Genomic DNA, 23979 nt, shown 5'->3' on the forward strand with positions numbered 1-23979 from the left:
TATGATTGCACTTACCCTATGTGGTTACTAATTTTTTACTTTCATAAATTAAACATGTGAAAAATAAGACACATTATGGTGTATTAATACTAATTATCAACTAACAGAAAATAAACAATCTTCATTGAATTTAATCTTATGAATTTCTGAATGGGAATTGGGTTTGATGAGTACATGAACTAAATAAACATAGAGAAATATAAACCACACCACAGAAATTTTAACATCTGAATATTACCCTTATTTAGCACATTTCTTTCTGCAACACTGTCAAATTAAAATCAGAATTTTAAAAGAAATTAGAGAGATGTTACTGTGATGGACTCAGCTTTTAGAATAAAAACTTCCAGTTGTAATAACCTACAGGGATTTATTCCCCTTTAAAAAAATCTGATATTAAACAAAAAATTAATCATTTTAACAGATACAACCACCAAACACTAGCCAAGGCATTGTATCGCAACAATGATCTAAATGTAATGAAATATATGTACACAAATGCATACATGAAAATTTTCAGAGATCAGGGCAAATTTAAGTAGCATCTTGACAGATGAAAATATTCAATAAACACTGAACATTAAACGCCTATTATGTGCAAAGCACTGGGGAAAGCATTGGGGAAAATACAGAGATAAATAAAAAATGGTCCCTGCCCTAATGGAATTTACATAAGAATTACTATTGATACTGCTCATAAAAATTAGGTGCACATTTTAAATAAATATAGTAAAATCTCTCAATAGGTATATGCATTTGGCTCTAAAAATCCTTTGGTTATAGATAGGTGATTGTGAGTTTTAAATAAAAATATAATAACCTTTGAGGAGTGATGTTAATAATTAATCTACAGTACAGTATAAAATGGATTTAACGATGCAAAAGATAGTATTCAAATAAAATAGTCTTGACAAAACATATCAATGCTGTTTTCTCCTTGGGACTTGAATCCTAAACACTATTACATTTTTTTTCTCATATTAGTGCAGCATATGTGTATCACAGTTTCTAAAATAGCCTACTGTTCTAATGACTCATTCAATTTTAAAATTTGGATTTAAGTCAATGAAAATTTTCTCAAGATATACTATGGGGAATCAGTTTTATGGAAATGAATTCTAGGAAACCATTTCACTATCAATCAAAAAGAATTGTGTGAAAATGAGAAACATTTAAATCTAATGAACCATGCATGAGTGCTATAAAGAAGGTATCTAATTGTAGGAAAAGCTTAATGATCAAACCAGACATTGAGAAGAATGAACGTCTGAACTTTTCACAGGATACTACACACATTATCACTAGCAAACTTTTCCATTCCACTTCAAATATCAATTTTAAAATTAAGTCGCAGAACCAAACACATATCCTACTATACAAGGCTAATGAAAATCCCAAAGTTAATGTGTTATAGTTATTTCTGTTCAGCTTATTTTAGAATAAGAAAGTGCATCTTAATGAATGGTTTTTAATGCCTGTCTTTTCATGCATATTTTTAAAAGGGTGAACCACCTTTGATATATAAGGCATATTAATGGGAAGAGATCGAAAAATAGTGTTTGAAAGCCCTTGTAGTATTCTTCAGCATCTGATATGACTATTAGCAAATTAAACAAAACTTTTTTTTTTCAATTCATCATTAACAGGATGTTATATTCCACAGTGCAAACAATTAAAATCTTGAAGCTTATGCTACTTACAGTACACATGGTAACTCATTCAAATGGTCAGAGAATAGTGAGGATGGGTCGTATCAAAAAGGTCAGTTATGACTAAAATTTGTATCAAACAGGTAAAACACGCTTTCACTGACTGACACACAGATCACAGGAAAACTTCAAAATGCCACCGAGGTCTGTAGCACCTGCTCCTTCTGCAGCTTTTGTCTGTTTACTATGCAAGAGCTTTGTTATGTTTGCTTCGTCCTCTGTTCTAGTTCATGCTGGTGTTTAATAAGACGTTCTATTTCTGTTCCTAGTGTTTGTAGATTTTCCTTTTATTTTTAGTTTATAAAACGGAAAGAAAAAAACACAAAAAATTAACTCAACACAAATAAAGGATTCACACTAAAATTTCTTCTTCTAATTAAGCTCATAAGTAAGCATGTTTATTTCCCTTCCGAACCCTAAGCTCAGTTTTGTTGTAAGAACCAGGTACTTATTTTGTACTTAGTGAAGGCCTGTCAGTTTTAAACAAAGGAATGGCAATCTGACTGAGGGATGCTGTGGTAATTGATAATGCACTGAGATTCTTTATTGACTTTTAAAAACTCATTAAAGAATGTCAAAGTGCCCGAAGATCACCTGCTTCAGTAGTTAAATCAAATAATGGCAGTAATAACTTCAAAAAAAAATTTGTAGCAGATATTTTGCTTAGAATCATTAACATTTACTCCAGCAATTAAATATAAATACTTGCAGACCAAAATGAGATAAAAAGCTGACCAAAATAAACAAATTCACAAGTAATAAAACTTTCAAATAAGGTAGAAAATTTCAGCTATAATCTATTTTATAGTAATTACACTGATTTCTTCTTCTCTAAATCATCCTATAGTGTTATCACTCTGTTTGAAAATAAAGTGGGTTTTTAAAAAATGTGAAAGCATGGGGGAGAAAAATAAACCTTAACATGAATTTTTCACCCTCTGGTATAAACAGCTGGGTTATATTACAGAAGTAATCTATCATTAGGTTGGTTTTGGGGTAACATATTTTCTAAGATTTATTGGATGAAAATTTATGAAAAACATCAATACCTTCAAAGTAATATTTTTAAGTAATGTATCCTCCAAAACAGCCTGTAACTTCCGGTTGATCTCCAAGGAGAGTTCTAATGTCAGCCCACTGTCCGCAGGATGGGAAGTATACAAGGATGCCATGATGCCTCCTCGCCTACTCAAATGGACTTTGTTAAAATCAGATGCCTCTGATGATAGTGTGCCTGCTTCTTCTCGTAAGATATAACTCTGAATTATTCTAAGGAATAAAAAAACCCATTATAGATGCATCCTTGATGCTTAAAAAATGTATTCATATAGCACTTCAGATTTGCAAAGCATTTTATTTCATTTGCTCTTCACAACAACCCTGGGAAGTAGGTACTGTTATTATCCCCACTTTCACAGATGAGGAAACTGAGGCTGAGAGGTTAAGTGACTTGCCCAGGATCACACAGCCCAGTAAGTAAGAGGCAAGATTCAAACCCAAGTCTTCCTGCTTCCTGCTTCTAAGACCAGCACTGTGCTACCGTCAAAAATGAAAATCTGTTAGAATTAACTGAAATTATAGTCTTGTACATCATTTCAATTCACACAGTTGATAATCCGGCCAAACTGACCTTCTTGATGCTTGTCACACGTGACATGCCGTCTCTCAGCTCCACACCTTTATCCAGCCACTTTCTATGCCTGAAATGTCCCCTTTTCCTGACCGTGGCCTCTTAGAATCCCTAATTTAATTGAAAGTTCAGCTTAAATGCCACCTCCTATAGGAGGTTCTTTTTTTATCCTCCCAGATGTTAAAACACTAAATACGTGTCTGTATTTAGCGGCAACATAACACAATGAAAACAGCACTGAAGCAGTAGTTGAGGGCTCAGTTAATACACCTAAAGTTTCCTCATCTGCAGAACTGGGAAAAGATGCTGCTTCAAAATACTGCTGTGAGGAAAAAATGAGATTTATGCAAGATAACTATTTATGCAAAGATAAACTATTATGTTCATTTGGTATAATTTTTATAGTTACAATGCATTTAGCCAACTTGGAAAAGAATATAAATATTTCCTTTTCTTTCAACCATTATTTGTTGAAAAATGATTTAGTAATTCCTGTTCTGCAGTCAACTAAATATCTTCATTTATATATAATTAATATAAACATTGCATAATGTTAGCCCCAAAGAGAATGACAAATCAAAGTTCTAACTTTCTTGAAAATCATATTAATCTGACTCTGACTTAGAATGAAAAAAAAAAATCTACATTTATTTATCTAGCTATATTACAGGAACAAGTAAAGTTGTTCTAGAAATTGTTTATAAATCTAAAACTAATATTGTTGTAAAATGAAGAACTAGAGCCTAAGAACTGTTTCAGTACAAAACTGTGGCTGATTACTTAATCTTACCAAATTTCACTTGCAAAATGTCACTTTTGCAATACTAATTGACACTGTTTTAAAGAATACAAAACCATCATACATACTTGGTTTTTTTCCTAATTTCTTCCACAAGTTGCTTTATATGATCCTCCATAAATTCAATCTTTTCATTTTTCCGAGCATGAGCTTTCTGCAGCCTTACTATCCTCTCAATCAGCATAGTTTTGTCCACTTCTGGAAAATTATCCACAGCCACAGAGGAGCCAGTATTTTCTGGTGATCGATCTTCTGTACTGCTTCGAGCATTAAGGGACCCTGAGCCAAAAATGGATTCAGAAATGGGTCTGGTTTAGCATTATCTTTTACTCCATCATTTTTCTCCATTTTATTTAAAAATTTTCATTTAATATGCCTAATTAAACCTTGATAGAAGAGTTCTAGCCAATAATGCCTAAACATGGTTGAATGATCAATTCCTTTAGTTCAAGGATCAGAGAGGCATCAAAGGGATCTAAAACTTTTCAGGACTACAATGTGGGGATGGGAACATGGAAACATAAAAAAATTTATAAAATTACAAAATCAGGGGAAAAAATAAGTTCCAAGTTATAGAAAAGATGAACCACTTTCTAATAATATGAATTTAATTAAAAAACATTTACTAAGCATCTACTACGTGCAACTATGCTGAGGGTAGGAGTTCAAAAGATAAAACTACTGAAGAGGGCAATCAGGAAGGGCCTTCTGTAGGAGATGGAATCTAGATTGTCTGAAATTCTGTGAGGCACAAGTGAAGAGCCTGTGTGCATCCTAAACATGAGGGACAACTTGGACAAAGGCGCACATGCCAAAAGAACAGTTAGAGCAGGATAGCACAGTTGAGGCAGGAGCTCCCCCAAATTCTCCTCCAAATAACTTTAAAAGAACACCTAAAATTGAATTCTGAAATGGAAATGGAAGAACCAACAAAACATAAAGGGTAAAGCAATTTTCAGCCTAAGACAACTTAGGAGGTCAGGAGGACAAGTCCATCTCACCTGGGAGTGGAGTGCAGTGCAGAAGAGGTCCCACCTTGGAGGCAACTGCAGCAGCTTTTGGAGCTTCCACCCCACAGATGGTAAGGGGTGGTCAGACAACTGATCGGAAAGAGATTACAGAGGTCCCTTTACGGACAATGGGTACAGGTCTCTGATACATTACCCATACATAGCTCTGGGTTGAGGTCCTAGGGAGAGACACTGGTACTTGTGGCCCTAGTCTAAGGTGTAAGGCAGGAAGGAACACTAGGGCTTGCAGCTGCAGAAGAGCAGGGGCCTGAGTCACAATTCCAGGCAGAAAAGGAACAACCATACTTGTGGCTACAGGGAACAAGGTCCCCCACCAGGGTAAAGACCAGGGCATGGACCAGGAGAGCAATAACTGTATCTCTCCTATTCGATCATATATCTTAGAAGAAATGAAAACTTACCTACCCACCAAAACTGGCTCTGGAAAAAGTGGCATGAAAAACCTGAAGCTTGGGACACTGTCCCCTCCACCCTGGGAGCAGAGCCCAACTTTAGCATAAAGTTTAAAGTCAAGAAGGAGGCTGGAAAAATGTACAGACAACAAAAAAGAACCTAACCATAACAAGTTATAGTGGTGACAGGGAAGATCAGGACACAAACTTGGAAGACAACATGTCAAAGCAGCTACAAAGCCTCAAAGAAAAACAGGACTTCAACGAATTCCAAGAGCTCAGAGAATTTTTAAAATCAAAGAGCAGAGGTAGAAGAAAAACTGGGAAAAGCAATGAGACTGATGAAAAATATTATAACAGAGTCAACAGCTTAGTTAAAGGGGGCACAAAACTACTCGGGAAACTAACCGCTTGAAAATCAGAAACGGCATAATGGTAAAAGAGGAGCAAAAATACACTGAAGAGCTTCTTAAAAAGCAGAATAGGTAGGAAAGCAGGGCTGGTTCAATATTAGGAAAACTGTCAGCATAAATGACCATATCAATAACAAAAACAACAAAAATCATTACTTAGCTCAATTAGATGCAAAAAAAAAACCCTTTTGTCAAAACACAACACTCGTTTCTATTAATTCCTAGAAAGCAGATGAATACATGGAGCTTTCTTTAAAATGACAAGTAGTATATATCTAAAACTATCAGCAAACATATATAAAAGCAACGATGTCCATTATCACCACTATTACTGAATACTGTACTAGAAATGCTAGCTATAGCAATAAAAGGAAAATAAATTGAGGGAAATACAGAGTAGGCAATGAAGAAACAATACCACTCTCCTCTCTGCAGATGATATGGCACATTTAGAGAATCCTAAAGAATCAACTAAAAACCTAGTTGAAACAATTAACAATTTTAGCAAAACTGCACGATATAGACCCACAAAAATCATTGGTATTTCTACATATTACCAAAAAATTCCAGCAGGAAGTGACAGAAAGATAAATTCCATTTAAAATAACTGCAGACAATATAAAATACTTGGGAGTCTATATGCCAAGACAAACCCAGGAACTAAGATAACACAATTACAAAAAACATTTCATATAATCAGATCTAAACAAGCGGAAATATGGGTAGGCCCAACTAATAATAATAAAAATGATAATTCCACCTAAATTAATCTACTTATTCAGTGCCATACATAGTGCTAGAAAAAAATAATTCATCTGAAACAACAAAAGGTCAAGAATATCAAGGCAGAATTTGAAAAATGTAAAGGAAGGTAGCTTAGCAGTACCAATTCTCCAAGTGGTAAACATCAAAATAATCTGGTTCTAACTAAGAAATAGAATGGTATATCAGTGGAAAAATTAGGTACACAATACATAGTAATAAATGACCATAATAATGTGGTGTTTGATAAATGCAAAGACCTAAGCTTTTGGGACAAGAACTCACTATATGACAAAAATTGCTGGGAAAACTGGAAAGCAATTTGGCAGAAACTAGGTACAGACCAACATCTCACACCATATACCAAGATAAGGTTAAAATGGGTACAGGATTTGAACGTACATAAAAGGTGATATCAAAAGCAAATTCGAAGAACAGATCTATGGGTAAGATAAGAATTTGTGACCAAACGAGAGAGGGAGCATTATGGTACGTAAACTGGGTAATTCTGATTAAATTAAAAAGGTTTGCACAAACAAAAATCAATGTTGCCAAGATTAGAAGAAAAATAGGAAAAATTTTTACAAGTTTCTCTGATAAAGGCCTCATTTCAAGTATAGAGAGAACTGAGTCTATTTATAAGAACACGAGTCATTCCCCAATTGATAAATGGTCAAAGGATATGAACAAGCAGTTTTCAGACAAAGAAATCAAAACTATCCATAGCCATATGAAAAAATGCTCTAAATCACTACTGACTAAAGAAATGCAAATTAAAACAACTCTGAGGCACCACCTGATGCCTATCTGATTGGCTAGTATGACAGAAAAGGACAAAAAACATTAATAACAGCTCTTTTTGTGGAGGCAAAGAACTGGAAATCGAGGTAGTGTCCATCAACTGTGGAATGGCTGAGACAGAATGCTACTGTGCTAAAAGAAATGATGAGCAGGAGGCTCTGAGAAAAGCCTGGGAGGACTGATATGAACTGATGCAGAATAAAGTGCATAGAACTAAGAGAACATGTACACAGTACGTTGACTATGAATGATTTAGCAATTCTTAGCAATGCAATGATCCAAGAAAGTTCTGAAGGACTTACATGCAAATGTGTTTCACATGATTATATATGTATATTCTTTCTAAAATTGTCTGTCTTCTCAAGAAGGGCATGGAAAGAGCAGGAAGAGAACTTAGAACTCAAAACTCAAATAAAATGTTAAGAAACATTTTACATGTAATTGAGAAAAAAAATATGAGGGGAAAAATACCAGCTTGGAGGCCAACTTGGCACAATGGACAGAGTGCTGGATCTCAAGTCAGGAAGACCTGAGTTCTAATCCAGCCTCAGACACTTATTAACTGTGTGACCCTGAGCAAGGCACTTACCCTGTTGGCCTAAATTTCCGGAACTGTAAAATGAGGATAATAAGAGCATCTACCTCCCAGGGTTCTTATGAGGAAAAAAATGAAACATTTGTAAAGTCCTAGAAAACCCTAAAGTGCTACAGAAATTCCAGCAAACTGAACAGAATACATGAAAGAGGATAATATAAGACTAAAAATGCAGTTGGGAGGCACAGTGTGGGAGACTAAATGCTGAATTGAGGAATGTATATTTTATCCTTGTGTAAGCTCAGATGGCACAGTGGATAGAGCACCTGCCTTGGAGTCGGGAAGGCTTACCTTCCTGAGTTCAAATCTGGCCTCAGACATTTACTAGCTGTGTGAGCATGGGTAAGCCAATTTCCTCATCCATAAAATGAGTTGGAGGAGGAAATGACAAGCCACTTCAGTATCTTTGCCAAGAAATCCTCAAATGGGGTCACCAAGTGTCAAGTACAACTTAAATGACTCTCAACAACAATTAACAACCTCAGACCTACCTTTCAGGAGTTTCAACTTAGTAGTTTCATGGGGAATACTTTGGAAGAGATCAGAAACAAATAAACTTAAAAGGAGGCTATTTCAATAGACCAGGTAAGAAAAGATGAAAAGCCTGAACTAGGGTGTTGGCTGTGTGAGACAGAATGAATGCAAGACAGGTAGCAGAGATAAAATAATAGACAAACATCTGGCAACTGGTTAGACATGGCAGGTAAGGGAGAGGGAAGAGCCAAGGGTGACTCTTAAGGTTTTGAAACTAACTGGAATGGTAGTGATGCCATCAACAGAAACGGGGAACTTAAACGAGTTGCAATTTGAACATCTGGGCTTGAGAAGCCTTTTGGACATGCAGGTACAGAAAAATGTCAAGCTTGCAATTGATAATATAAGACTAGAATTTGTAACAGAAATCATAACTCTCTAAATAGTTTAGAGAGTCAGGTGCATAGATATAAATTAAACCAATGTGAGCTGATGAGACCTAAAGGAAGAGTAGAGAGAGGGAAGAGAAAAAGAACTAGCATAGAACCTTGGGGGACTGCTGTATTTAGTGGGCAAGAGGAGGATGATAACATAGCACAGGAGACTAATAGAGCAGTGTTTCAAAAACCAAGGAAGGAGATAGGGTCCAGGAGAAGACACAAACATCTGCAAGAAATGAATGAACTGAAAGCATTTCTAATATATTAAGCTTGTGTTAGGCCAAAATGCTTGGGGATACAGTCTAAGAGTAGTAGCCAGGGAGGGTTATTTTGGTTAAGAAGTCACAGGGATGGTGAAGAGTTATAGGGCAACTGAACGACATGCCCTTTTCAGGATAAATGAAATCATATCTCTCATGGCTAGGGAAAAGGCACAAACATGACAGCACGGGATGAAAATGGTCAGGGAACAGCAAGTAAGTTTGGTGCCAAGCTTGACATGGTGAACTTTCACCACCTTAAATAAAACCCCAGGCTGGAGGTGCAGAAGCACGGCATGAAGACAGCCAGGGATGGAAAGAAGGAAGAAGACTGAGAAAAGGTCACAGAATTGAGAAGTTAAGAAATCACAGGAAACCTTAAAGAGAACAGTTTCAGCTACATAAAGAGAATAGTGTGTGTACACACACACACACACACACACACACACACACACACATTCAGTTATATAAAGGACTCAGATTTTAAGAGACTAAGAAATGAATGGGATATGAGGAAATGGAGGCAACAAGGCTGTGCTAATGGCAGGGCCAACTGAAGGATTTTCAAGGATGCAAGGCTGGAGCATGTTTGTAGGGAAAGACAAGGAGCAGTAAGAATAGTAATCACAAGAACTGTTACTTTTGCTAAAAAATATACTTAAAACCACAATGGTACACTAATAAATGCTAATATTTACAATGCTTCCTGTCAATTATTATAAGCTATCTTCATAACTTTTATTCATTGTAAAATTTAATTTAGACCACAATTAATGTTGGTCCTAAAATAAGCCAGTTAAAAGTCACGGGAAAAATTTAAGAAACAAATCATTTGTTGACTAATAATTGTATAAATGCTCTCCTGGGTTAAATATTAGGGAAAACAACCATACCTACATATCTATGAAATCTCAATACACTTATAAATATACATATATGTATTTATGCATGATTATGTATATGCACAATTTAGGGCAAGTATACTGAAAAGAGCACAGAAAGAAAATGAGGAAACCACTGATTAGAATGAAAGGGGAAGATGAGAAAAGAGAAGGATGAGGCAGGAAATCTATGAGTAAGCTTAAAGGCGAGAGAGTAATCATAAGTCAAGAAATACTATGGGCAAGCACTACATGCTGTATTCAAGCCCTGAACTGAAGCTGGCTAAAGCAGGGGGAAATTTAGATATCAAGTAAGACATTGGTGTGACAATTCAAATAGACAACAGTGTCTAATTCGTGCTATAATGACAAACAGGAACCAGGTTCAAAGTGACAAAAGATGGAACTGATCCCATGCCTGTGACATTAGGAAGATGGAAAGGCTGTCGTTTGTAGTGACAGTAAACTGTTGTTGTTTAGTCATTTTTCAGTCATCTCCAACTCTTCATGACCCCATTTGCAGTTTTCTTGACAAAGACACTGCAGGGGTTTGCCATTTCCTTTTCCAGCTTATTTTACAATTAAGGAAACTGAGGCAAACAAGGTAAAGTGACTTGTCCAAAATTACACAGCTAGTAAATATCTGAAGCCAGATTTGAACTCAGGAAGATGAGTCTTCCCTACTCCAGGCCCAGCTCTCTACTTACTGTGGCACCTAGCTCCCCAGACACAACAAAATTGTTGGCTATGGAAGAAAATTAAGAAAGGTAGAAAAACAAACAAACTCTGAATCCAGTTTTAGTCATGTTTGCACTAAAGTTTACAAACAAAAAAACCGAGGACTAAGCCCTGGGAGGGAAGAAGAGAATTGGACATATGCATGTTATTATCAAAAGTGATAAAAAAGAAAAACCTGTAGGGAACAAAGGAAGAAAGATAATAAAAGCAAATTTGTTCCTTATATCCCACACTGGAAAAAATGTCCTAAAAATTAAGCTATTGAAAAATTATCTATATCTGTATATGACCAGTGGGAAGTCACACTACTATTTATAGCAATATTTTATCTTGCCTCTTTTATCGAAGGGACTTTAAAGATCTACTGAACAGGTTGATTAGAGAGGAAGAGAGTGCCCCAATATTAATATTTGCAATTCAGGCTGATTAAAGAACACTTAGCAGAATGCTTTTATGAACATAATTATAAACTGTACCAATGACAAAGATTCATTTTGAAATGAACAAAAGTACAAATTCTCTAACTTAATATACTGTTTCTCTTCACAATCAAGAAATGATGATTAGGATTTTTTAAAAAATTTACCTGATGAACTTGAACGACTCCCCATGCTACTGACTTCTTTATCATAGCTACCATTCTCAATCTGGTCTAATTTTCTTCGTGCTACATGGAGTAAGAAAAAGAGCATTATCTGTAATAAGTTTAAGTATTTTTAACTACAGAGTCCTACACCATCTCAGATTTGAGCAATTTACACGATATAACACTCAACCAAGAATCCTAGTGCCAACAAACAGAAAATCATTGATACTGGATAAGTAATTAAGATAAGAGTAACTAATGCGAACTATTCACTTACAAATGAAAATGCATCACTAAAATATTATATGGAAAAAATATTCACATAACAGAAAAATTAAGCACTACATGTACTGAACAGATAGTTTAGTATTTAAGATAGAAAATTCATCACATTAATGGAATTCCTTTTCAAAACTCCTTTCAAACATTCTCAATGATATTTCAATACATCCATATTTCATTAGTATATGTACTCTTTTCTCCTTATGTACATACATTCAAATTTACAATCTATGTATATTTTCCCATCCTGTGCAATTTTCTATCTATACCTTCGCAGAAATCACCCATAAGGGGGTCTATCCTACATGCTAGAGGCCATGTAGTAGAATAAAAGCTCTGTAAGGGCAGACTGTTTTTCATTGTCTCAGTAACCCCAGCTTCTAGATGAGTGCACTCCAGCTTAATAAATGCCTGTTGGATTGGAATGCCTCCACTTTGGGTCTGAAACGTCTGTTGATATCAGTACAACACCTGGGTTGTCCACATGCTATTCCTTACTTTTGCTTAAGGGCCATCCTAATCTCCTTTTTTCTTAATATATATCTTTAGTGTCAGTTGTTTATGTCACTTATTTCATATGCCAGTTACAGAAATATGATGCTGCCCACTTGGACATAATATGTACCTTTCTATCCTATTCTGCATAGCACCTATTTCAAACCTTCATTTTTCTTAAGCCCAATCAAGACTTAATGCACATTACAACCATTTCATCTTCTTCCACTTTCCCTACTTATCAGACCTTATTTGTTCATACTTTACTGAGAAAATAGGGACTATTTGCACTGAGTTCCTATTTCTTTCCTATTCTACATCTCAAGACCTCAGAACATTACTATATCCCATGCTTTCTTCCTTGGTTCCCATCTCTGAATAAAAAAAAAATAGGCTCTTCTTGCACAAGCTCTTTTTTTATATATCATATCTTCTATCAGGCTGACCCTATAATCATTTCCCACCCCTGCCCCTCTCGCTTGCGCACACACATGCACACAAGTTCATTTTCTACTTACATACTCAGCTGCCTACAAACATGCCCCACTCTCCCTGATCCTCAAGAAAACCTTCATTTGACCTTACCAACCTCTCAAACTGGAGAGAACAATGTAGAGTATTTGAAACCAGAAAGAGCTGAACTCAATTACTGCCTCAAAGTGTTCTAGGTAACTCTCAAATCGAGCTAGTTCTGGACTGGCTCCCTTAGGGGAACCCAGTTCTGAATTATAACTCCCATGCAATGCATGTGTGTCCACAGCTTCAGAGAAATTGAAAACACTGACATAATCTAATTTTTGTCTCTTTCTCAGAACAAACTGTGTAAGACTGACATCACCTATTCCTCTCTGGGAGGGATCCTCTCCTGATCCTTAACAAGGGAAGTCCTCCAAATCTTCCTAATTACTCTGTATATATATTTTATGTTTATTTATAGATGTATGTCATTTTCCCTGATGGAATGTGAACTCTCTGAGGGCAGAGGCTGTTTCATTTTTGTCTATATAGCCAAAATGCCAAGCACAGCAGATGCCTGGCATACAGTGTTCACTTAGTACGAGCTTGCTGATCAACTGACTGTTTTTTATTGTTTTTTGGGTCTCTTGTGATATTGATTCTTCTGAGACTGTGATATGAATACTAGCTACAAATTATAGGAGTTTTTGTGGCAGGGAACAGCTTAGGATTGTTAAATGTACAACATGATCTCCAAAATACGATCTAACCCATTCTTTTCTTATTCAGTACTAGATCCAGAATACTGTCTAACTGCTGTGTCTGTCCAAAATGTAAGTACTGGTGGACTAACTCAATAGGCTGTTTACCTAAGCATACATAATAATCTGAGCAATAGGCATTCTTCATATAATTGGTTCCTCTCATGCGGCTTTGTTAGGCCAGTTCCTCTGAGGTCTGCCATTTCCTTCTCCAACCCACTTTTACAGATGATGAAACTGAAGCAAATAGGGTTGACTGACTTGTCCAGAGTTCACACAGCTAGTAAGTGACTGAGGCCAGATTTGAACTCAGGAAGATGAGTCTGCCTAACTTCAGGCCTGGCATTCTACCCACTGTGGCACCAAGCTGCCCTAGTAGGCACCTAACAAATGTTTGACTGATTATGCCTTGTCTAAAGATAATAACAAGAGGACCACTATAGCTATCTATTAAGGAAATTTTATAGGATCTCCACATGTACCTGCAAAGCACCTTACTAGAAGAAAAGCTTTTAGGTCTCAATTTTGCTACACTGAGTCAAAAACTTTTGTAATCAGCAAACCATTTTCACAAAAAATTTTAGAGAGGATGAAGAAAGACCAAAGGTCAATAGTTGCTAATACTGTCTTCTCGGTCAGCAATTTTTGTTAATAAGAGTATTCTTCCACTTTGTCTAGTCTTTCTACCCTTTTTGAAATACCCTGAAAATTTGAAAACTAACCAACCAGAACTTATTTCTTCTTTCCATATTTGGAAAGTCTAATGTTCTTCTCAATCTATGTGAGCCATTTTTCCTTCCTTATATAGCATGTAGGTACTGGGGTACCTGGAATTTAGGTTTGGTGGTCCCGTTGTCAATCATGAGAATGTAACTGTAGAAATGGAGGTGTACAAGTTCGTTGTTGTCCTGTTGCTGTCTGGGTAATACTGTTTAGATGGGTACTATATCAAGGCCTCTATAGAGCTTATTTTCCCCTTTCTCTATCCTCTATTTTTCAATGTTTCACAAGGTGACAGATACTGTTATAATATTCCATTATCCTCCTAAGGTTCTGAAAATGAGCTTGTATGTTAAACTTATGGCTTCCTTGTCTACCAGATCTCTCTGGTAGATATCTTTGTTCACTGCCTGTGAGCTTTTAGTCTCTGGGCTTCCTCACTTTCTCATCAACTAAGAGTCCCTGAGAGAATGATCAGAGTAAATGGCTTTACTTTTAGAGACAGCAGCTTATTTCAATAGACCACATTAGAATGGAGAAAGGGAGGTTAAGGCAGTAGAGATAATTTCCTAACTTTGCCTTTTCTATATGAAAACTGTCATCACATATGTGTTTCTAATGTTTCAGTAATTTACTTTGCAGGAATTTAGGGAAGTGATTGGTGGAAAAGGTAAAATATTATCTGTTATCTGCACTCCCAGAGCTACACTTTGGGAACTTTGAGCAGTGAAAGCACCGCTGAAGGAGGGAAGGAGGAAAGAGAGAAATGAAGGAGATTGATTCATCCCTATAGCTACCCTTGGAATTGTTCTTATAGAGACAAAAACTTGTCTTCATGAGCCTGGCTAGGTTCTGAGAAACTTTCCAAGAGCCCAGTAGCCTGTTTCTCTGCACATGAATTTTTTTTTGCGGGGGGGAGGGTTGGGGGAGAAGAAGAACCACATGTCAAAACAAAGAACAAAGGTATCAATGTTTCTTCCTGGCCTGTATTTCTGATTTAATTCTTAATTCTCCTGAGCCCATCTTTAGAACCTAAACTAGACTATAGGTACAGTAAAAGGTGAATATTCATTCAGGGCTCTTCCAAAGGTGAATATTCGTTCAGGGCTCTTCCAAAGGTGAATATTCATTCAGGGCTCTTCCACATTTTCTCAAAATCTTTCCTATGACTACATTCGCAATTAAGTCACCAAGTATCAAGGTCCATATAAGACTTCATTTGGAGAAACCTGCCAAATTCTTCAAAGGATTTCTCTATTTTTTGATCATTTGCAACAGATGCTAGTGTATAAGCCCAAACTATCTACAAAGAGGCTTTACCAGTTTCTTTGAGCACTGCAATAAGAGATGATCAAATAGCCTAAGTGATCAAGTTTCTTGTGTTTAGATGCATGATGGACTGAGATACTCTTCTATTTAACTAGAACTTCTTTATGTCGTTTGGTTTCATTTATGTGTTGATATTGTTCCGTTCCTCCAGTAATAATAAATTCATTGTCTGGACAAGGATCCTACACTTAAAGTAGCAACATTCAATGTTTAGAGCCTAAACTCTAAAAATTAGCTTTCTCTGCCTACTTTTCCACCACTGTGCCACAGAAACAGAAGAAGAATCATATGGTTGAGTTCTTTTGCATATTTCTCTGTTTCAAACATTCCCATGGTCACAGAATTCATGATATATTTGACCAACCTGATGATGAACCTTTCCATATTTCACGAGCCCTCAGGCATACAGACAATTTGCTGCCAGGACTGCACTGAAAGCCTTTTCAACTTGGTGGAACTGTCCAAAGTGTGTACTGGCATGGACTTGAAGAATTCAGGGCCATATAAAACTAAAATCAAGCAATCTACTGCTAATACCAGCTCTTAAACATGTATTTTTAGCTAGCAAACAATTCTAACTTGTTGCCAAATTTCATCTTGTTTTTAAGACAGTATGAGTTTGGTGATAAAATATATTTTTTGCTTGGGGACCAGTCTAGCTAAATTTAGAGAAATTCATCACTTGAAAATAGGCCATGAGATGATATAGACAATTTTTTGGCCACAGCAACTCAGTATTTTATACTTGGGCATAGAAGAATTATGTGGAGAAAGAACCTATACCCCAAAACCATAGATCCTCAAAGTACTAAAAAATCTTCAATACAAAAGAGGTAGTATAGCATATTGGAAAGAGTAAGAGTAAGCTAATTTTCAGAGTTTAGGCTCTAAACATTGAATGTTGCTACTTGAAGCTGGGAGATAAGACTTAAAAATTCTGACTCTCTTAACTATAAGATGGTCCTAAGCAGTTCATTATATATGAAATGAGGTTAGACTAGAAAATGGTGAAGGTCCTTCTCAGCTCTAAAATGCTGCGATTCTACTAATAAACACTTTCTGGGACATTCCTATCCTGGAACAGGGAGAACAAGTTAACATCAGATTAAAAGGAAATAACCAAACTATAAGAGAATATAGTTTTGTTGAGAGGCAGTATGGTACAGTACATAGAGTTGAACTTGGAAGTCAAGAAAGCCTGTGTTCAGGTCCCAACTTCAACACATACTGCTTGTTACTCTAGGCATGTTACTTAACTTTGCAGTCACCCAGTAACCCTCTTAAAAGGGATTGCTATTATGTTGTGATAGAAGTGTTCCTCACAAGCTATTCTCTAAATTAATGAAAGTAAAGGTCTAGTCATTGCTATCTCCCAAATAGTTTTACAATTGAATGTTTTACAAGCTACTGTATTAAAGAGTTGATTCTCATAAAAGCTTCATAAACAAAATAAATACAAACAAAGAAATTGACATGGAGAAGCTCAACCTTGCTGAAGTTGCTTGGTAAGATCCTTGAGATTTGAAGCATGTTTACGTCTTTGGGTAACCAATTCGTCTTTCAGTTCTTCTATTTGAGTATTTAATGCCTTTAATTCTATTTGTCTAGAAGTCAGTTCAGCTTGCAAAGTATGGCTTTCATTCTTTCGAAGTTCTTCTTCTTTTAATAACCTACTTTCCTGAATATAAAGCAAAGATAAAGTAAAAGTGATGTTACAATATATGCCGCTATTATTATTAGTGCTAATGGTTCTTCTACTGTTAAAAAGGGCAAACTTTTTGAGAATTAAAGCTTTTCCTACCATGTTTCATTTTTGACCATGCTTAAACATGATGCTAGGCACAAAAATGGCAACTTCAAAGATTTCAACTTTTTACTCTAACTCACTACTGATTGAAGAAATGCATGTTAATTCTGAGGTACTACCTTATACCTCCTTAGGTAAGCTATAATAGGAAAGAAAAGATAAATGACAAATGATGGAGGGGAAAATGGGAAAAATCAGACATTAATACACTTGCTGGAGTTGCAAACTGACTCAACCATTCTGTAGAGCAACCTGGAACTGTGCCCAAAGGGCTATAAAACCATAAACACCCCTTGACCAAGCAATACTACTACTAGGTTTATATCCCAAAAGAGATAAAAAACAAAAAGGAAAAGGACCAATATATACAAAAATATAGTAACTTTTTTCTGGGGACATGGAATTAGAAACTGAGAGAAAAATGCCCATCAATTGGGAATGGCTGAACAAACAGTGGTATGTGATTACAATGGAATCCTATTGTACTGTAAGAAATGATGAGCAAGACACTCTCAGAAAAACCTGGAAAGACTTACATTAGATGACACAAAGTGAAATACACTGTGTACAAAGTAGCAGCAATACTGTCAGATGATCAGCAGAGAATGACTTAGCTATCCCTCAGTAATACAACAATCCAAGACAACTCTGAAGGACTTATGATGAAAAATGCTATCCATCCCAGACAAAGAAGCGATGGTGTCTGAACACAGAATGAAGTATACTATTTTAAAACTTTATTTTTCTCGAGATATTTTTGTGTCTATGTTTTCTTTGACAAAATCACACGTATAAACTATACCAAATTGCTAGCCTTCTCAATGAGGGGACAGAGGGGAGGGAGGGAGAGAATTTGGAACTCAAAGTTTTAAAAGCAAATGTTAAAAACTGTTTTTACATGTAACTTGGAAAAAATACCAGATAAATTTTTTTAAAAAGACATTAATTTTTTAAAAAGACAATACATAAAAACTTTCAAATGCTGCGAAATATCAGATTTTAAGAAAACAGAGGGAACGACTGCAACAGATTTAAACATAAAGCATATAATTAATCTAGATAGGACTGAAAAATCTTAATTTTCTTTTCTATATCTACTTCCCTGCCCCAGTGTGGTTTTGCAGGAAGTCAAGAGAAAGTCAAGTTACAAAAAAAGAAAAATAAATAAAATTTGAAAGCACATAATAGCTCAAAACGAATGGCAAGTATACCATCTTAATGGAGCTTAAAACAGAACATCAATGCTGACTTATCAATCCCTTTCTGTTCTCCATTACCTTGGTGTAAAAATTAACTTCATACTTACCAAATCAGTGTTAGTCTGTCTCATGTGCTCACAAAGACTCTGTAACTGACTTTCGCTACAGGAGAGTTTGTCAAACTGTGACTGTAAAGAATTGGATTCAGACTGAAGCTGGGCGTTTTTACTAGTTAATTTCTCTGTAAATAACAACAGCTCAGATTCTCTTTTTCTACTGCCTTCAATGTCTTTTTGTAGGTCATTAATCAAAGAATTCAGACTTCCCACTTCTTCATTCAAGTTTTCAATTTCTTGTTTACCTCTGAAGAAAAAAATGTGCAACTAATGAAAAGATGTACAAAGACTGCTGAAAGACACTGATTGTTCTCAAAAATTTTTATCCAGCATCGAGCTCTATCAAGGTCAAATAATAAACCAATCAGTTTTTCAGATATTCTTAAGGAAAAACATTATGTACTTATATTAGTGTGAAAATGACAAGGAATGGATAAAAATATAAAATCATGCTGCCATAAAAATAACTATTATAATCATTACCTAAAAATATAATTTTCATCTTAACTTCTGTGGATAGAACATTGGATCTCAAGTCAGTAATACCTTAGTTTAAATATGGCTTCAAACACTTACAAATTTTATGTCTCTGGGCAAGTTATTTAACTTTTGTCTGCCCTTCATCTATAAGATGAGGATGATAATAATACTGTCGAGCTTTCAGGATTGTTGTGACAAAACATATAAAGCAGTTTGCAAATTTTAAAAATGCTTTATACATGCTTTTACTATTATTACATAAAACTTACAAGAAATTTCTCACTCTCCTAAAAGAGTTCAAATGAAGGCAGGAATTGTAGAAATCATTTTGACTTACAGTACCTCATGGTAAGAAAAAGTTGACAAAGGAATTGTTATGGAAAACAGTGATAAACCTACAAGTGTTATAAATTAAAATTTACAGGATACTCATTTTAAGTAGAATTGACATATGTTGCTTCTGAAAATGCCCATTTCACTTAATTCATTTCTACTGAGTAATTAATTATAAAATATACGCTCTACAAATAGAAAAAAATCTAATGATAAATAAAAATGAAAGTTTCTTATTTAATACCTTTGAAGCTGGTCCTGTAACTGCTCTACAATTTTAACTCTATCCAATAAATTTTGAATTTCAGCTTTTTGGCGATTAATAATCTCTTTATATTTGGATAATTCATCTTCTGTTCTTAACCGTTCATCTTCTAGACACTTTACCTGCCAAATAAGCATGTTATATGATATGCTTTTGTTTCTTATAAAACTTCATTGTAGTGATTATAGATTAATATTCTATAAATACTCAAGGCAGTGTGGTATAGTTGTGAAAAAACAAAATGAGGAAAGAGATCAGGATTCTAGTTCCATTTCTATCACTAAGTACTACCTGTCTTTTTTTTTTTAAGGCAAATCACTTAATTCCTAATTGTTTTTTCATCTCTAAAAAGAGTATTAATACTTGTCCTATTCAATGAAATATATTATACAGAATGTCATTATATTAAAATGAAATAACGCATATGAAAATACTTTGAAGTTACAAAGTGCTATATAGATTCAAGATAGTATTTTGAAAGGGTAGACAAATTTTGAAAAGGATAACAGCATTAACAATGTATTTCACAATAAATAGGATGCATACTAGATGTAAGTCAAAATTATTTTTTAAAATGAGGTATATAGGTAACATCTATTCAATGTCCCAGACTATTAGAAATTAAAGTGGCATTAACATATCCAGAGGAATTGTAGGGAAGAGTCTTTAATGAAAATTGATTCCCCTCCAACTATTAAGGGTTCAGATACCTTACCAGTTGACTGGCTATCAACACTATTTCTAAATCAAATGCCTAAAACCAAATCATTAATATTATAGATTGTCTTAAGTGGATTTTGAAATGGGTATAAAATTCTAAAGCACACTAATGGCAAAAACTTTAAACAAGCACAAAACAGGATGTATTTCATTATTCAAGAACTCCTATTCTGTCATATAATTATGTCTCTGCAATCCCCACCTCTCCTCTAACCTACTCCCATTCACAATCAAAATTTAAAATGTTACTTTATTCTCTCTTTGGTCCAATGATAACTAATTCAATTACCTTTGTTCTTAGTGTTCGTAGCTCATCCATACCCTCCTTAAATGTCCTCTTCAGATCTTCTAGTTCTTTTATTTTGGCATGATGCATCTTGTAAAATTTTAAAAAGGAGATCACAATATAATGTTATCCATCACGAATCAATTAACTTGCCCCAAACACTTTGCCTGCTCTTTGCAGTGGGCAGAAACCATTTTTGCAAAGGAAGCTGTCCTGACTTTCTGCATTTGTTATACGGTAGAAGGTATGTACAGAACATAAGTATTCACCTCTAGCTGATCAGATTTTTCCTGCATTTGCTTTTCTAGTTCTCCTTTTGTGACTTTGAGTTTTGCATCTAATTCATTTGATTTAATTTCTTCTGACTCCTGGTGGAAGAGAATGAAAAGAAAAAACGAGAATTTAATTTTTAAGTTTCACACTTTCAAAAGTATAAAAAGCTTTGCTATTATATTGTTACCTGTTGAAATCACTTAACCAATGTTTTACTTTAATACAGCTATAAGTACACTGTAAAAATTTAACTAACACAGTGTCTATTCTACAAGATATCAATAAGTGGAAATTTTAGAGAACTTAAGATTTACATACACTTTATAAACGTCTCATTGGGGCTTTGTAACAGCCCTGTGAAGTAGGTGTTATTATCCCCATTTTATTGATAAGTAAACTAAGTCTGAAAGAGGTTAAGTGACTTGTCAAGGGTAACACAGCTACTAAGAGTTGTTAGAAATAGGATTGAAAATCCCAGATTTGTGCTTCCAAGTCGAATGCTCTTTTCACTGTACTATGTTGCCACTACATGGAAATATTTCAGATCAGCACTGAAGTATTTGTATGAAATTTTTAGATTTTAAAAATCGTTCTAAAGAATTTCATACATTCTTCACTCCATTTTTTTCTTCAACAAGATATTTTCTTTTCCCAAGAATCTTCTGAAATATAACTTCATGCCCTACCTAGAGATATTAATGTAAAGAACAGCCTATTTTATTGGAAAATACCTGCAGAAATACATTCAACATATAAGCAGAGAAAGCTTAAAAATAATAATATTGTTAATTTTCTTTATTTGGCTAGTGAAGGAGCACTTACTTGATATGCTTTTATCATTTCTTGACAATTTTTCCGTATCTGATCTGCCTCTTCTTTGGACTGAGTTAACTTTATTGTCGTTTCTTTAAGTTTATCTTTGGTTTCCTGAAATGAAAAAGAGGAAAGAAACAAAAATAATGCTAATAAAGTTAACTGAAAGAGCACTGAATGAGAAGTTGGGAGGCCTACACTTTTGCCCAGTCAGGTTCTGCTATATTCTGTCAGCTTTGTGACCCTGGGAAAGTCAATTAACCTGTCTGGGCATCTATTTCCTTGTCTAGGGGCTGAATAAGATAATCTTTAAAATCCATCCAGTTCCAATGTTACATTATTCTAATGTTTAATTTCACAAAGATCTCAATTAAAATTGGAATGAGCATTTACATTCAAAAGTTAATTTGTAAATTATGCCATTCATTTAAGAGCTATGTCCTTAATTCTGACCTTTTGACATGTGATGGCTAAGTGTAATCTAAAATAAAATAGTAAAGTTCACAAATTAAACATTGGATTTTTACTTCAAAATGCACACTAAAAAGCACTTTTTAATAACTGCCATCATCAGAAAACTGTTGCTAAGCTTTAAGCAGTCAAAGGTCAATAATCACTCTTCTGATTCAGAAAGATCTAATCAGAAAATGGATATTTTAAGTAGCAAATGCATCTGGAGTCAAAATATCCATTTGAAATTTTGCATAAAATAATTCTAAGAAACTGAACCTATTAATTCAATTGCTTTAAACAGTTTTTTCACTGATCAACATTACTGATGTTTATCAGGTTCTGCCATCTGATTGTAAATAAGAAGCTTAGCATCTTAGATAATTTTATAGTAAATCTGAAGATCTGTTGAAGTCGTGTTATTTTTTTTTTAATCTGTCTTTTAATAGTAAAGATAGAGAAATCATTTATTTTTATTTTTTTAATGGGAAATCTTGCTGAGTAGAATGCAATATCTAGATAATTTAATATGAAAAATGTCCAAATAAGCTTTCCTTATACATGCATAGCTAAATAATATGTCCAAAATGCCATGATGTTAAGTTTTTGGCATCATTACCCATTACTGTACTTGAGGGCAAAACATATTAGACTATTGTTATCCCACCACGTTACCATACTAACCTTGTGTGAATCTGTTTCTGTTTTTAATTTGTTTTGTGCCCATTTTACTTTGATGATGTGAGAGTTGATATCTTCCTTCAACTTCTCGATTTCTCTGCTCATTCTAGTGGCATCATTCTCCTAAAATACAATGCTATTAGTTCACACTTTCACTTTTCTATTTAAGGCAATCAATTAATTACTATATATTTTGCATACATATAAGGATCAACTATAGGAATGTTCCTAGAGTAACTATACTCCGAGTTAGTTCTCTAACTCACATTTTCTTAACCTTTTAGGTGTCATGGATCCCTTAGGAAGTCTAGTAAAGTCTATGGAACCTTTCTTGAAATATATTTTTAAACGCATACATATGACCAACTATATTATGATAGAGTTCTAAAATGTTTTTTTAAGTTCATGGACTTCACATCAAGAATTCTTGCTTTAAAACTTGTCAGTAAATAACAAAGTAAAATTAAAATCTTTCCATGAGCTTTAATGAATTTAGTAGTCAAGATGAATCAGGAAAAAAAAGCCTGATTCTATATATGCCCATTGTTTATATGTTAAAGTCATTAAAATGAAACTGAATGAAACTAGTGGGGTAATAACTCTTAGTTGAGAAACTCTCAGATTATACCATAAATTCCTGTATTAATTCTTTTAAAACTTCTTTAGTCTTTTCATAAGACTTAGTAATTTTTGCTACCTAATCCAGACTCAAACATCTAAAAATTTCAGCGTCTAAACTTTCTTTATATATTAAAATAAAATTCTACTTCTACTTTGTCACCTCTTTAAAAACTTAACCCTGGATTCTGGAAAGCTGTCAGTGGACTGCAATTTCTACTCAGTCTTAAAAAGCTGAAAAGGGCTTTAAGTATGGACTACTTACTCATTCTATGAACAAGTTTTGTCATCGGATGAACAGGCTAGCTAACTTTAAAAAGACTCTTCACTGGAAGAAGCTGACCACAGGGAGACACATGTCTTTGGCCATAGCAATTCTTAACC

The 23979-nt window shown here is 34.7% G+C and overlaps 1 protein-coding gene across 3 annotated transcripts in view; it reads right to left on the bottom strand.

The window, feature by feature from the left end:
• Positions 1-1454: 1454 nt before the first annotated feature.
• CCDC186 (coiled-coil domain containing 186) overlaps positions 1455-23979 on the bottom strand; it is a 69732-nt gene continuing 47207 nt past the window's right edge. For all 3 annotated transcript variants that reach the window (XM_072623175.1, XM_072623157.1, XM_072623165.1), the window contains 11 exons: positions 22981-23100; positions 21856-21960; positions 21030-21128; positions 20764-20850; positions 19734-19876; positions 18668-18923; positions 17043-17232; positions 11512-11592; positions 4207-4417; positions 2759-2978; positions 1455-1993 (listed from right to left, as the gene is read on the bottom strand). In XM_072623175.1, the coding sequence (XP_072479276.1) occupies positions 1910-1993; positions 2759-2978; positions 4207-4417; positions 11512-11592; positions 17043-17232; positions 18668-18923; positions 19734-19876; positions 20764-20850; positions 21030-21128; positions 21856-21960; positions 22981-23100 (1596 nt within the window). In that variant the 3' untranslated portion in view covers positions 1455-1909. The remainder of the gene's footprint in view (positions 1994-2758; positions 2979-4206; positions 4418-11511; positions 11593-17042; positions 17233-18667; positions 18924-19733; positions 19877-20763; positions 20851-21029; positions 21129-21855; positions 21961-22980; positions 23101-23979) is intronic.

The sequence above is a fragment of the Notamacropus eugenii genome, chromosome 1 (assembly GCF_028372415.1).
Source record: "Notamacropus eugenii isolate mMacEug1 chromosome 1, mMacEug1.pri_v2, whole genome shotgun sequence".
NCBI classification, from domain to species: Eukaryota; Metazoa; Chordata; class Mammalia; order Diprotodontia; family Macropodidae; genus Notamacropus; species Notamacropus eugenii.